This window comes from Mustela lutreola, chromosome 16 (assembly GCF_030435805.1).
Source record: "Mustela lutreola isolate mMusLut2 chromosome 16, mMusLut2.pri, whole genome shotgun sequence".
Lineage (NCBI taxonomy): Eukaryota > Metazoa > Chordata > Mammalia > Carnivora > Mustelidae > Mustela > Mustela lutreola.
In genome coordinates, this window is record NC_081305.1 from 3,824,733 (window position 1) to 3,836,863 (window position 12,131).

Genomic DNA, 12,131 nt, shown 5'->3' on the forward strand with positions numbered 1-12,131 from the left:
TCCAGAAAGAGTCTGGGGGTAGAGAGAGCACGGAAGCAGGTGCGCTGCCTGTGTAATCAGGGAAGGCTCCCTAGAGGAGGTGTGACACCAAGTCTGTGTTTCCAAGGAGGAGAATGTATCTGCCAGATACACAGCACGGATGAGCCCCCCACCCCCAAGGCGGGGAGAGGACCTACAGTCCCCACCAGGTGAGGAAGGACCCCAGCAAGGTGACAAGTGCAGTCATACCTCCCCACCCCCACTTCTGGGAGCGGATAACGAGTGTGTTTAGAAAGGGTTCTTGTTTCTTGTGTTAGCCGCTCACATCCTTCTCTGGGCATCCTCGCGGCAAAGCTTCTACAGACAGACTCTTACTGCCACTGCTATAGACGGGCAGACTGAGCCCCAGGCGGCACGCGGTATGCCTGAGCACACAGCTCCGGGAACCATGGAGACGACTCCTGGACCCAGCAGCTCTGGCTTATGCGCCTGGAGGCCCTCCTGGAGGGGCTGACAGACCCTGAAAACAACCCTGCGAACGGCAGGAGATCTGAGGAGAATCCTCCACGGGCCTCCCTCTCCTAAGCTCCCCAAATTTGCGCTCAGGACCTGACAAGGGACTCGCCCCTCCTGAGGGACTGGACGGCAGCCACGGGCTCTGCCTGCCAGGGACACAGGGAAGGGCCCGGACAGGCCCGAGGGCCAGTCTCCACCCACGATCTTGTCCTGCCATGACCCCCACTTCCAGGCAGGGAGACTGAGGCTCCCAGAGAGGGGGCGGCCTACCCAGCGTCCTGCAGCTGGCATGTGGTAGGAGTGCTCCTCCTGAAGCCAGCGCGCCGGGCTCTAGCACCCGTGTTTCGTGGGTGCAGGACCCAGAGCAGGGATTTTCGTGGAGGGGTTCGCTGAAGACCAGTATGTGGCACCCCGCTTGGAGACAGAGAGTCGGGGCGGGCCGGCAGGAGACACTGCTACTAAAAAGCCTCCCCGTCTCATGGGCTCACGTTGGGCAGAACCAGTGGTGACCAGCTGGCCGGGACAACAGGACCCCTGCACCCCAACTGGGCCTGGGACCCCATACCCCAGCCCACCTGTCTCTGCACCCCAGAGCCCACTGGACTGTCAAGAAAAGCCTGGCGTGGAGAACCGCCCGCTCCTGCATGCCCAAGCTTCCGGGGAGACCCCTCTCTGCTGTCCCACGGCAGCCGACGCGGCCACACAGACAACACGTCCCAAACACAAACACTCGGGGAGCGCCTCGGACCCACTTCCGCCCCCCCAGGGCTAGAGCCGGAGAAAATACTGCAAAACGTGAGCAACCATTCAGGCCCCAGGATGTGTTACTTACAGCAGCGGGGACCGTGGAAAGGTCCCGGGAGGCCAGCTAGAAACAAGGGTGAGGACTTGTGGCAGACGCTCGGATCTGCCGGGGCCACAGAGGGAAGGGAACCGTGAACACGCATGACGAATCGGGCGAGGCATCCGCGAGGGGCCACCGAGTGGCAGGAAGGAGGCCAGCAGCCCCGGGGGGCGGGGCAAGCCCTGCCAGCCTGGAGGTCACCTCGGATAGGCACAGTCCTGTTTGTCGTGTGTTTGTAACCAAACCGTGAGAGCTGACCACGGCAGGGACGCGTGTGCAGCCAGTGCCCAGCGCAGGGTGGGGCCGCGGGAGAGGCCTCCTGAAGGGACATGCGGGGACACGCGGGGGGCTGAACGCCAGGGCTGGAGAGGGGGTCTGCCCACCACCCACGGCTGCACGGGCAGGAGGAGGGGTGGGGGAGGGGCGCCTTGACTGCAGCGTTCAGCTGGCCCGTTTGACGACAGCCCTTCCCCGGGCCCACTGACAGAGGGGACAGCCACTCGGGGTGGCTTCCGAGTCACTTCCTACCTCGGTAACACAGATTGTTCTTACAACCGCCCCCGTAGCTGGGCGGGCACTCGGAGCAGGGCTGGCCGGTTCTGTACGGGGCTTCTCCGATCCAGTTCCCCCTGCGGGAACACCAAAAACACCATCAGGAGGGGCTGCCGCCTGAGCCCCGGGGCCCCTCCTGGCCCCTTTCCTGGGCTGTCCAGGAGGGAGAGGCCGCTGCATAGAGCCTAGAGAATTCTAGAAGAATCCTGGCGGGAACTCGGACACCTCCTTCCTCCCCAGCACCGTGGTCCCGTCGCGCTGCCCGTGTCCTGCCTTACACGACTCTGAATACTGTCCACGACACCCCACCCCAGCCCAACACCTTCGTCCTGGAGAGCTGCCGAGATCTGCCCTGTTGAGCCGTTTGTCAAAGCAGTAAAAGCACGTTCTGGGAAGGAGCTCGTGTCGACTAAGCTCCTACCGACCAGGTCCCTCCATCCTTCTGACACCTTGGGGGGGCACTGAAGTTCCACCCTTTCTCAGAGGAGGCCACGGGGGCTTGAAAGGTTAAGTGACTTGCCCAAGGCCACACAGCAAGCAAGTGGAGGGGCTCAGAGCCTTTGAGCACTCTGCCCTCGGGGTTGGGACCAAGGTCCGTCCAGATGTCACTGACACTGTCCACTTCCGTCTGAAGTCCCTGGCCATGAAAATGGAGGCCGGTCAGGCCTGGTTCTCCAGGTAACAGGTGTGGAGCAGTGTCCGTAGCCCCTCTCCCAGAGCCTGGGCCTCTGACAGCACAAGCTGGAGCCATGCGTGATGGGGGACCAGTCTTTGTGATTCCTTCTAGAAACTTCCTTCAGGGTTGACCTGGTGGGCCACTCAGGAAGGTGATCCAGAGCCCTGCTGAGAAGCCACGCCTGGCCCTGGCCTCCCCCAGCCTCCCTCCACTGAGCAATCCAGAGCAACTCCCCAAGTGGAACCCCTGCCCTGCCTGCCGTGTGACCCCACCACTGCCCTCAGGGCTGACCCTCTATCTCCTTCTCTGTAACAGGGGCCACAGCAGGAGGTTGTGCAGTGACAGAGTGATGGCATGGAGACCCTCAGCCCAGGGCCCTGCTCACGGTGAAGGCCGCGTGTTCCGTGAGAGCTTGCTAAATCAACAGGTCCGTCGGGCAGCATTTCTGACAGCTTCCCAGGGAGGTCCGGGGGCCCCGCTGGTGCTGGGAGGTCAGGCACCTGACTCAGCGTCCTGCACGGCCAGGGGCTCCGACTCTTGGCTACACAGCTGTCAGAATGGCCCACTGGACAGAAAACACTGTGCATTAATCTCCAACGCACGGCGCTGAGCAGGAGATACAGGGGAAGAAAGGGCATACGGGTCTGGTCCATTCTCGTGAGGGTCCGAAGTGGACACCGACCAGTGCAGAGGGATGTCGATGGTGGTAGTTACAGGGGTACACACGTGTCACAGGGACCCAGTGTGTGTCTCCCCACCGCCCACTAATGGCCACGTTGAAGCCCTAACCCCCAGATGGCTGTGTGTAGAGACAGGGCGTGCCAGGAGGTGAGTGAGGGGACGGACGAGGTCACAGGATGAGGCTCCCGCCCACCAGGATCAGTGTCCCTAAGGGAGGGGACCCTGGGGAGCCCCTACTCTCTCCCTTGCTCCCTCTCTATGCACACGCAGAAGAACGGCCACGTCACGACACAGGGAGGAAGGGAACCACCAGCACCCAGAGGCACACCCTGCCTCCACCTGGGACTCATGGCCTCTGGCCCTTGGTCATGGCCACGCATGCTGGCTGGCCCATGTAGACACGTGTGGGGTTTATCGGGCTGCACACTTGAGACATGGGTACCATCCCTACGTTTTCTGTTTTTCAAGAAGACAGCTGGGTGCGAAGAAAGGCAGATTCTGTTTCTGATAGGATCTTCAGGTGTATTTCTTTCTTTTTTTATACAAAGAGTCGAATCGAAATATCCATCATGCCCCACTGGCCACTCTGCTGGGGACCCCGCCCCAGGAGGCCAGTTACTGCTCTTCCACGGGGCGGGCGTTCCCCTTCCCACCAGCAGTGACCTAATCCACCTGCCCTCACGCGGGCCTGTGGGCTGCTGAGACACGGCCAGCATGGGCGTGCCAGATGCACGACAGACGATCTCTTTCCTCCTGACCTCAGCGATTCCCCCACATCCCACCTCCTCATGGCTGCTCCTGACCCAAAACAAATGAGTGAGGTCATCTTCGTTTCATTCAGTCCCTGATCAAATATGCTGTGAGGGCATCCTGTGTGCAGGGCCAGTGCGAGGGCAGGAGCCAGCCCTGTGGCTGGAGAGCAAACCACAGGCTGTACACGGGGAGGGCCATGCTGTGAAAAGTAGTATATTATTTGATGAGCAAAGGAGGTAAGTCAATAGAGGGACAGATGGCCCACTGATGACATCAGGTTGCTCTGAGGAGAAAGGGGGCTAAGACACAGGCTCAGTATGGTCTTTCTAGAAGGGAAAACATAAAAATGCAAAAACTAGGTTTAGCATGAATACATTTCCCAGAGTGGTATCTGCTGCTGTATTTTCATCCCACTGGCTATGACACACCCTACGGTTGGCCAGCCAACAGCTACTCCAGCTTCTGATTTGCTCTGGGAGTCCCAGAAGATGACTTGCAAAGCCAACTGGGCAATTTCATTCATGGAAACATTAGGGAAGTCTCAGCCTCCCCTGCCATCGCCCATCTGTGCACTTACAGTCTAGTTCTAGCCAATGACAGAAGGAGAAAGTGGGCCAGGGCTGAGAAAGGCCAAGAGAAAGCCCTTTACTACCATTCTTGTCCCTTTAGTTTGGGAAGATGTGATGCCCGGTGCTCTGCAGCCATCTTGGAACCATGAGGACAGGCTAGTACAGCAGGGAAACAGAAAGAGCTTGAGTCCTCATGGACACTGCTGAGCTTTTAAGCTTAACTGGATGCACCAATCTCTAGATGTCTTGTTATGTGAACTACGAAGAGACCTCACCATTTAATCCAACTTCCCTTGGGTCCTCCATGGCAGGACAATGCATCCCAACCCAGACAACCATGTTACTTGTTCTTACTTTGGAGAGTAATTGCAGACGAGGTAGACCGCATTCTCCCAAACATCTCCCCAAACGTTCATCCTCTGGCAGGTGTTCACAGCACAGCCAATTTTGTTGGTGGCGGCCCAGACTATCTGAAAAGATGACAGCCACATGTCAGAACCCCGACAAGGCAGAACAGGGCAACCTAGTCTGGCCTGGATCTCCAGGGCGCTGGCCCTAAAAGGGTGCATGTTGTGAAGGGGTGATGGACCAGAGTTTTTCCCTAATCCCTGAAGATCCTTATATTTGTTAAACACACGCATGTGCGCACACACACACACGCACGCACACACTCCAAACAGAAACAAATCACCCACAAGGAAAACGTGCCAGCGACAGAGGACTGCCACACAAGTTTCTAGAGCTTACTCCCAGTTTCCACACTTGTGTCACAAACCCACGCTCGGCCCAACAGCCGGACTTTGAGGAACACCAAATTAAAGGGAAACATGATGGTAATGAGAGAGTGGAGTCTCCAACCGAGGAGCAGGCCAGCTGAGTGACAGGGTGTGGGGGTGCTGGGCTGAGGTCGCGGCGAGGGCCTCGGGGCTTACCTGTGTGTAGTGGGTGCACATGGGCCCAGAGCACCTCTCCGGACACCAGGGGTTGCACTCGTGGGGGTAGGGGTAGGTGTAGTCCTTCACCTCGTCATACCACGACTGCACGTGGAAGCCAGGAGAGCGGTACCTGCGGGGCAGACCAGCTGGTTACGTCCCAGCCTCCACCCACCCAACAGACCGAGACCGCGGCTTACAGCACAGCCGTCCATGGGGCAGGCTAGAGGACAGGGCTGCTGTGCATGAATGGCCCCAAATCCTGTCCAGGACCTGCTATAAGTGCCTAGAACCCAAACTTACAAGGAGCCCCCCCTGGGCATTCCCGGAGTGCCTGGGTTCCAGGAGTGTCTCTGGGAGGCCCACACTCCACCTGTGTATGCAGGAAACGTTTGCCTGGCCCCCAACAAGTCACTGCTTATATTACAATTACGTATTTATGCCCACAAGCCCCTTATTTCCCAGGTGTGATTCTTTAAAACAACTTGATGGACGACATGAGTCCCTTTCAAGTCAATGCAGAGAAAAACAGCAAGTAAGTAACCATCCAGGTAATGCACGGATGGGATGCCAGGGAACATCTAAAAAGGGGCAAAACCAGCCCGCGATGGGGGACAGGGCACACGGGGGAGCCTAGAGGCGAACGTTTCCATATCGTCGTGGCTGGCTTCATTCCTCACCTGCCGGGCGGCAGGGGGAAGACCCAAGGACTCAGATTCAAGGTCGAAAATAAATAATAGAAATAGAACTAAACGGAAAGTACAGAAACCTGCAGAGAAGCAGAGCTCTGCCATCACATGGGCAAGCCCTTTCCAGAACTTTCTATTTCAAGTCTAACCCCTGAGCCCTCCCCTTCCCCCACGCTGGTCACCACCATGGGTGGCCACGGCCCCACCCGTCCGGGCTGGCATCGTTGCTTTCTTCCCGGGAAAGAAAACAAACTGGACACAGATCCCCGGTCAGCGGCCCCAGCACATGTAAACAAAGCGGTTTCGATAAAGAGAGAAGACACAAGGGCTCTGGCCGTGTCTGAGAGCCCTGCGGTGAGGCGGGCAGTTAGAGGTCTTGTAACAATTACTGTCACAGCCCAGAGCGCCTGGCGGTGGTCAGTGACGTAGTCGGGGCTGGCTTGGGGAAGGTCGCTGGCAGCTGCACAGCCACAGAGCCACAGGGCTTCGTGGGGACACCCATGCCCATCCGTGTCCCCGGAGCGCCATGGCCAGGCTGCTATGGGGGCCCAGAGAATCAGGGGGTCTCTTGGGGAAAGCAGGTCGGCACTGTGGACCCCGCAGGGGCAAGATCTTTGTGTGCTCTGCACCATCCGCCCCAGCACTAAGCCTGACACAGCCACAGCAGGACCAGCTCCAAGAACGGAGAGGCTAACTTTCCTCCTGTCGGCTTGACGGCCCGAAGGCAGCCTTGACAAGGATCCGCAGGATGGCCACGGAATAGAAGATGGGTCTGATCGTGGATGAGAAGGAGGGAAAGAATTCAAGGCTGTCCTGGTCACCGTTACCACGATGAAAAAATATGCGGCCCACAGCCAGAGGCTACACAAGAGTCCAGGAATATTCCGGCTGCCAAGCCAGGCCGGCGGAATGATGGGTTTTCTCCCTGTAGACGTTTTCTTTTCATGCCACCGGAAGACTGATTTTATAAAAAGCAGAATTCAGCAGGAGACCAAAAATAATAATAATAATAACAGGTGTGGGTTCCCTTCCACCGGGTCCCATCTGGGCCCCTCACGACACTGGCTAGGTTCTGTTCCAGAAAGACACTGACCTAAAGCAAGTGGACGGCTCACAGCCGCACGGAACTCAGGTGCTTACGGGGCTGGGGATTGTCTGGGCTGTGAGTCGGGCGACCTGTACTTCAAGTCCTGTGCAACTTGTCAGCGATGTAGCAAAGCACAAGTGGGCGTGAGCCCCCGGCCAGCCCTGGGTCCAGCCCCGGAGGACTCGCGTCCACACCATGTTGTCTGGTCAGTCGGCAAGTTTGCACAGAGCAAAGGCCCATTCCCCACGTCCCCTGAGGAAACCAGCCCTCGGCTGGGTGGGTGCTCAGGTGGGCACCTCTTAGAGGCCACGTTCAAGGGCCTCCTCCGGGCCAGAGGGCCTCGGTGGTGAGGGGGAGCCTCCCCGAGGCTGGACAAGGAGGGTGAGGGGAGGGCAGCTGCTCACCAGGTAGAACCTGGCTGGGCCTGGAGGAGGAGCAAAACCCAGACGCGGGGGGCAGAGAAGATACCCTGACCCAGCACAGCAAGGCCAACATTCCAGTGTCCCCCCGACCCTGCTGCAACGGGCTCAGGAATCCTTTCAAGGAGGTGCACTGGGGCCCCCAAGCTGGAAAGCCCAAGCCTGGGGGTCAGTGTCTGGAGCCAACGAGCAGGCTCGCTTCCATTTTACAACTACTCAGAAGTGCCCTTGGGCCTTGAGCATGTTCACCCACACGTAAATGGCTCAGGGGTTCCTGCAGACTTAACCGTGGCCATGGACGGCGAGCACCCAGGCCGGCACACGGCAGGTGCCCGCAGAGGCGGCTGGTTCACACGTAAGTGGGGCGGGGGGACCGCGACGGCTCTTACCTGCCCCAGTGGACAGCCAGGTTCTGCCCGATGGACACCAGCAGACCAGTGGGCCCGTGCTCCCAGATGCACTCGTGAGCCCACGCCGCCGCCGACCGCTCCAGCTCCTCGTCCCAAGTCTGCAGGGAGAGCAGACCCGGCCACCCAGAGTCAAGGATGAGCACAAGGACCAAACCTGCAGCCACGCACCCCCCGCGTGGGCCCTGCGTGGCGCCCGGAGGCTCCGTTCCTGGACTCCGGGGGCCATGCAGGGGTTGGATGGCTTCCTGACCCGGCCAGCGGGAAGGGGCAGGGCCACAGGGATCTCAGGGGAGCCTGGCCCACGGCCGTCCTCGAAGCTACTGCTCGGGGCTCCCGCTTGCCTGGGAGACGGGCGAGCCCACCCTGTGGCCTCTGCCTCCTCGTGGGTGAAACGGGAAGATGCCTGAGTCCCGCTGATGGCGGTGGCCTCGGAACCCGCGAATGTGCTTCACACCACAGAACTGTAGGCTTCAAAGTCGTCAAAAGAGTGAATTTTATGATTTATGCATTTTACTGTTCTAAAAAAAAGGTGGGGGGAGCAAATAAATGCTTTGGCCTCGGCCCATCGGGCTCTCCTGCGGCCCAGCCCACCCTGAATCAGGGCGGGGGGAGGGGTGGGGGCAAGGGCAGGGTCTGGGCCAGAGGATCTGAAACCGGCTGCGCCGCCCGGCCTGCCTCCCAGCTGGCCCGGGGACGCACATAGCTCCCCGGGAAGGAACACGGTGAACAAAGCAGCGGGGTCACCGCTCTTCTGCGGCGGGACAGATGCCAAGCGGCCCTCCGGCCAGCTGCTGCCCCGCCTCCTCCCGGTCATCAGGCAGATGCCCCGGCTCACAGGCAGGCCAGCAACTGCTGTTCCCTCTCGGGAGAGCCCCAGCCCCGCACACACAGTAGGTGCTCGCGGAGAGTCAGGCAGGCAGGGTCCTGGGACGTGGCCGGGAATGGGAGACTGGCGGCGCTGGCTGTGGCCCCCAGGACGGCATGGCTTGAAGTCGAGCGCCTCCGCACGTCCACCTGGCCACCTCTTTCCAGCCTCAACGCCAGACACTCCAGAACGTCCAGGGCCGAGGCCTGGCCTAGGGCATACGCCTCTGTGGATTGGGTCACACCCTGGGCACAACCCCTGCTTCGGTTGCACAGGACCTCCCGGGTCCATTCTGACGTCAGACTCCACTCTTGCTGACAGTGCCCCCCACCCCGCCACCTTCGTGCCCACCAGGCTCTGTGTCCCTTCTGCCTGGGATCCTTCTCCCAAGCCCGGGACAGCCTGCAGCGCAGAGGGGACAGGCCTGCCTTCTGCTGGGGGCTTCTCCTGCTGCTCCCTTTACGTACCCGATCCAAGCCCCCACTCCCATCCGGAGACCCCACAGTATCCCGTGACGTTGGATTTCCGCCTTCCCGCCTTTCAGACTTGTGGCTCACCCGCTTCCAAACCAACTACCTAGACCAACTTGGTGACTCCATCTCCAAGCAAGGACAGAACAGAGAGTCCGCTGCGAGGGGAGGGCGGCGGGGGCCGGAGGAGCACCGAGATCCCTCTGGCCGTGGCTAGCCAAGGCCCTTCCCAAAGTCCAGGGAGGCAGGGCAGACCCTGTGCAGGCGCTGACCCCACCCCAAGGCCCACTGGCTTCTCAGAAATTCAGTGTTTATTCTGATCAACGTGAACCTTGTGTGCCTTTGGTCTGGGTCCATAACGTTTTCTACAGCTCAGTGGGAGGGGCGGTAGGGAGGGTCCTGGCAGATGGCTGGGGGTTAAGGGCTTCTGAAATTCTGGCTGGAGACAGAGGACACAGCCCAACAAGGACAGAGCTCTCTGCCCTCCCTGCATTCAAGGCCTCCTTTCGGGCCTGCCCTTCACCTCCCAACCTCCTCTGCTCCAGCCGAGCCCGGCTCGTAGGAAGACCGCAGACAGGCACAGGTGGGCCTTCTCTACCGCCAGAGGGAGACCGAGGGAAGGAGGGAAAGACCTGGGCAGTTGGGGGGCACTGGCGAGAGTGTTTGTGTGAGGGGAGCCTATCCGCGGGGCCAGGCTCTGCCGGTGGCTGGCTGTGTGACCGTGGACAAGTGGCTTCACGTCTCTGAGCCTGTTTCCCCATCTAGGCTAACGATGCTGCCGGAACAGGATTTGGAGGCAAGCTGAATGAGAGGCATCAAGCTCCCGGGCAAGGTGCAGGGCAGCTCTCAGCAAACTGTATTTTGATATTAAGGAAATTAACTTCCTTGAGCACCTACTATGTGCCAGGGGCAGGGTTAGGCCCTGTCCCTGAACACCTGCCACTTGCCAGAGAACATTCTTCTTTCTTATTTAATTCTTGGAATAAGCCCCTGAGGTATGTTATATTTTCCCATTGTTGCAGACAAAAACAAAAACAAAAAACCACACACACACACACACACACCTCCTTGAGGCTAAGAGAGGTTAGGCAACTTGTCTAAGGTCACACAGCAGGAAGTTAGAAATTTAACAACCCAGCTTGATCTGGCTTCCAAGGAGTTCTCAGCTTGCTCTGCATGCCATCACCAAGTGCCGGTCCCAGTTGGCTAAGATAACAAGTTACTAAAATAGTCATAGCAATAATATAGTTAACATTTATTTAGTACTTATGCATTATCTCATCAGCTCCTCCAAACAATGCTATGAGAAAGGTACTTTTATTGTCCCCGCTGTGCAGGTGACGAGACATTAACACAGAGAGCCAACATTAACACAGAGCCAACTAATCTGCCTGAAGTCACACAGCGACCAAGTGAGTGGCAGTTCCCCTAAACCCAGGAAGGCTGACTTCAGAGCCTGTCCACCTATAAAAATTCAAAATAGGGTGTCTAAACTCTTTGGAATTTTAAAATCCACCTTTCAGGGCTAAAGCTATTTCAAAGGACCCAACTGAAGCCCCAGCAGGCGGGGCTGAGCAGGGAGCTGGATTTTCAAGACACTTTCTCAAATGAGTGCCCCTTGTTTGGGTGGAGATGCGAGTAGATGGGCAGGCCCGGGGCAGAGGGGCTGGGCCTCAGGCTACCTCCCCCGCCTCGGGGCCCCTGCTCAGAGGAGGCCCCAACAACACTCACGAACACTCAGCCTCCCTGACATGCAGGCCAATGAAACGTAAGGACCCAGATCCCAGCTTCAATCCCGAAATAACACAAAATAAACAAATAGGAAAACGTGGCAGGCTCGTTCCAGGCTGCCCATGGGAGCCCTGCTCCCTGCACCGAACCTTCCATACAGGCCCCTGGACAAGCATAGAGCAGAGACGGGATCAGCCTGTTCCCGACAGGAGGCGGGGAGCAGCCGGGATCCTGGAGCGTTTGGGACTCGGTTAATCTCCGGCAAGGAAAATCCCCTGCTCCAAGGTGGGCACCATATAGGGCCTTGGGGTGGCAGGGGGCCAGGAGGAAGGCCCAGCTGTCCGGGGAGGTGGACAGTGCCCTTCTCCCCCACCCACCCCCCGGGGACCGAGCCAGACCACCAGGTCCACGGAAGGACGGGGGAAGAGTCCAGACCCAAAGTCACAAAGAATTCGACTCTAATTCTCTACACCTTTAACCCTAAAAAGGGCTGCACCAGCTGTTGATGCATCAGTATTGTGAACGGGTGCCCAGTCTCCCTCCTAAGATCAGCACAACCCTTCAGAGTAAGCGCCTGGGCGACGTTCCTCAGGGAAAGAAGAAATGGTTTTGTGACGAGTTCCCAAAGGACAGCCCTGCTCCAAGGGTGTCTGCCCAGAAGGGCAAGCCTTTCATCTGTGGTATAGATGGTGACAGGCCACCTCATGAGGGCAGAGACGGTGACAGTGAGGGGCTCCCAGGCACAGGGGAGGGTCCCTGATCGCGAGCACCCTGCCACGGAGCACAGGGCAGCATGAAAGGGGACAGTGGGGTCCAGAGGAGGGAAAGGAGCTGGGTCCCGTCTATGATGGGATAAGGCACGAGGTGGGGACAGGACTCCTGGGGGAGGGAGGGCCTGGCGGCATCTTCCGGGAACACCCACTGGCCTCTCGGAATAGATGAGCTCGAGATCGAAGGT

The 12,131-nt window shown here is 58.9% G+C and overlaps 1 protein-coding gene across 1 annotated transcript in view; it reads right to left on the reverse strand.

Annotated features, from left to right (window-relative positions):
• CRISPLD2 (cysteine rich secretory protein LCCL domain containing 2) overlaps positions 1-12,131 on the reverse strand; it is a 62,347-nt gene that overhangs the window by 34,376 nt on the left and 15,840 nt on the right. Inside the window, exons 3-6 of the mRNA XM_059152606.1 lie at positions 8,087-8,205; positions 5,503-5,635; positions 4,925-5,040; positions 1,868-1,968 (exon numbers count right to left, since the gene is read on the reverse strand). Coding sequence (XP_059008589.1) covers positions 1,868-1,968; positions 4,925-5,040; positions 5,503-5,635; positions 8,087-8,205 — 469 coding nt within the window. The remainder of the gene's footprint in view (positions 1-1,867; positions 1,969-4,924; positions 5,041-5,502; positions 5,636-8,086; positions 8,206-12,131) is intronic.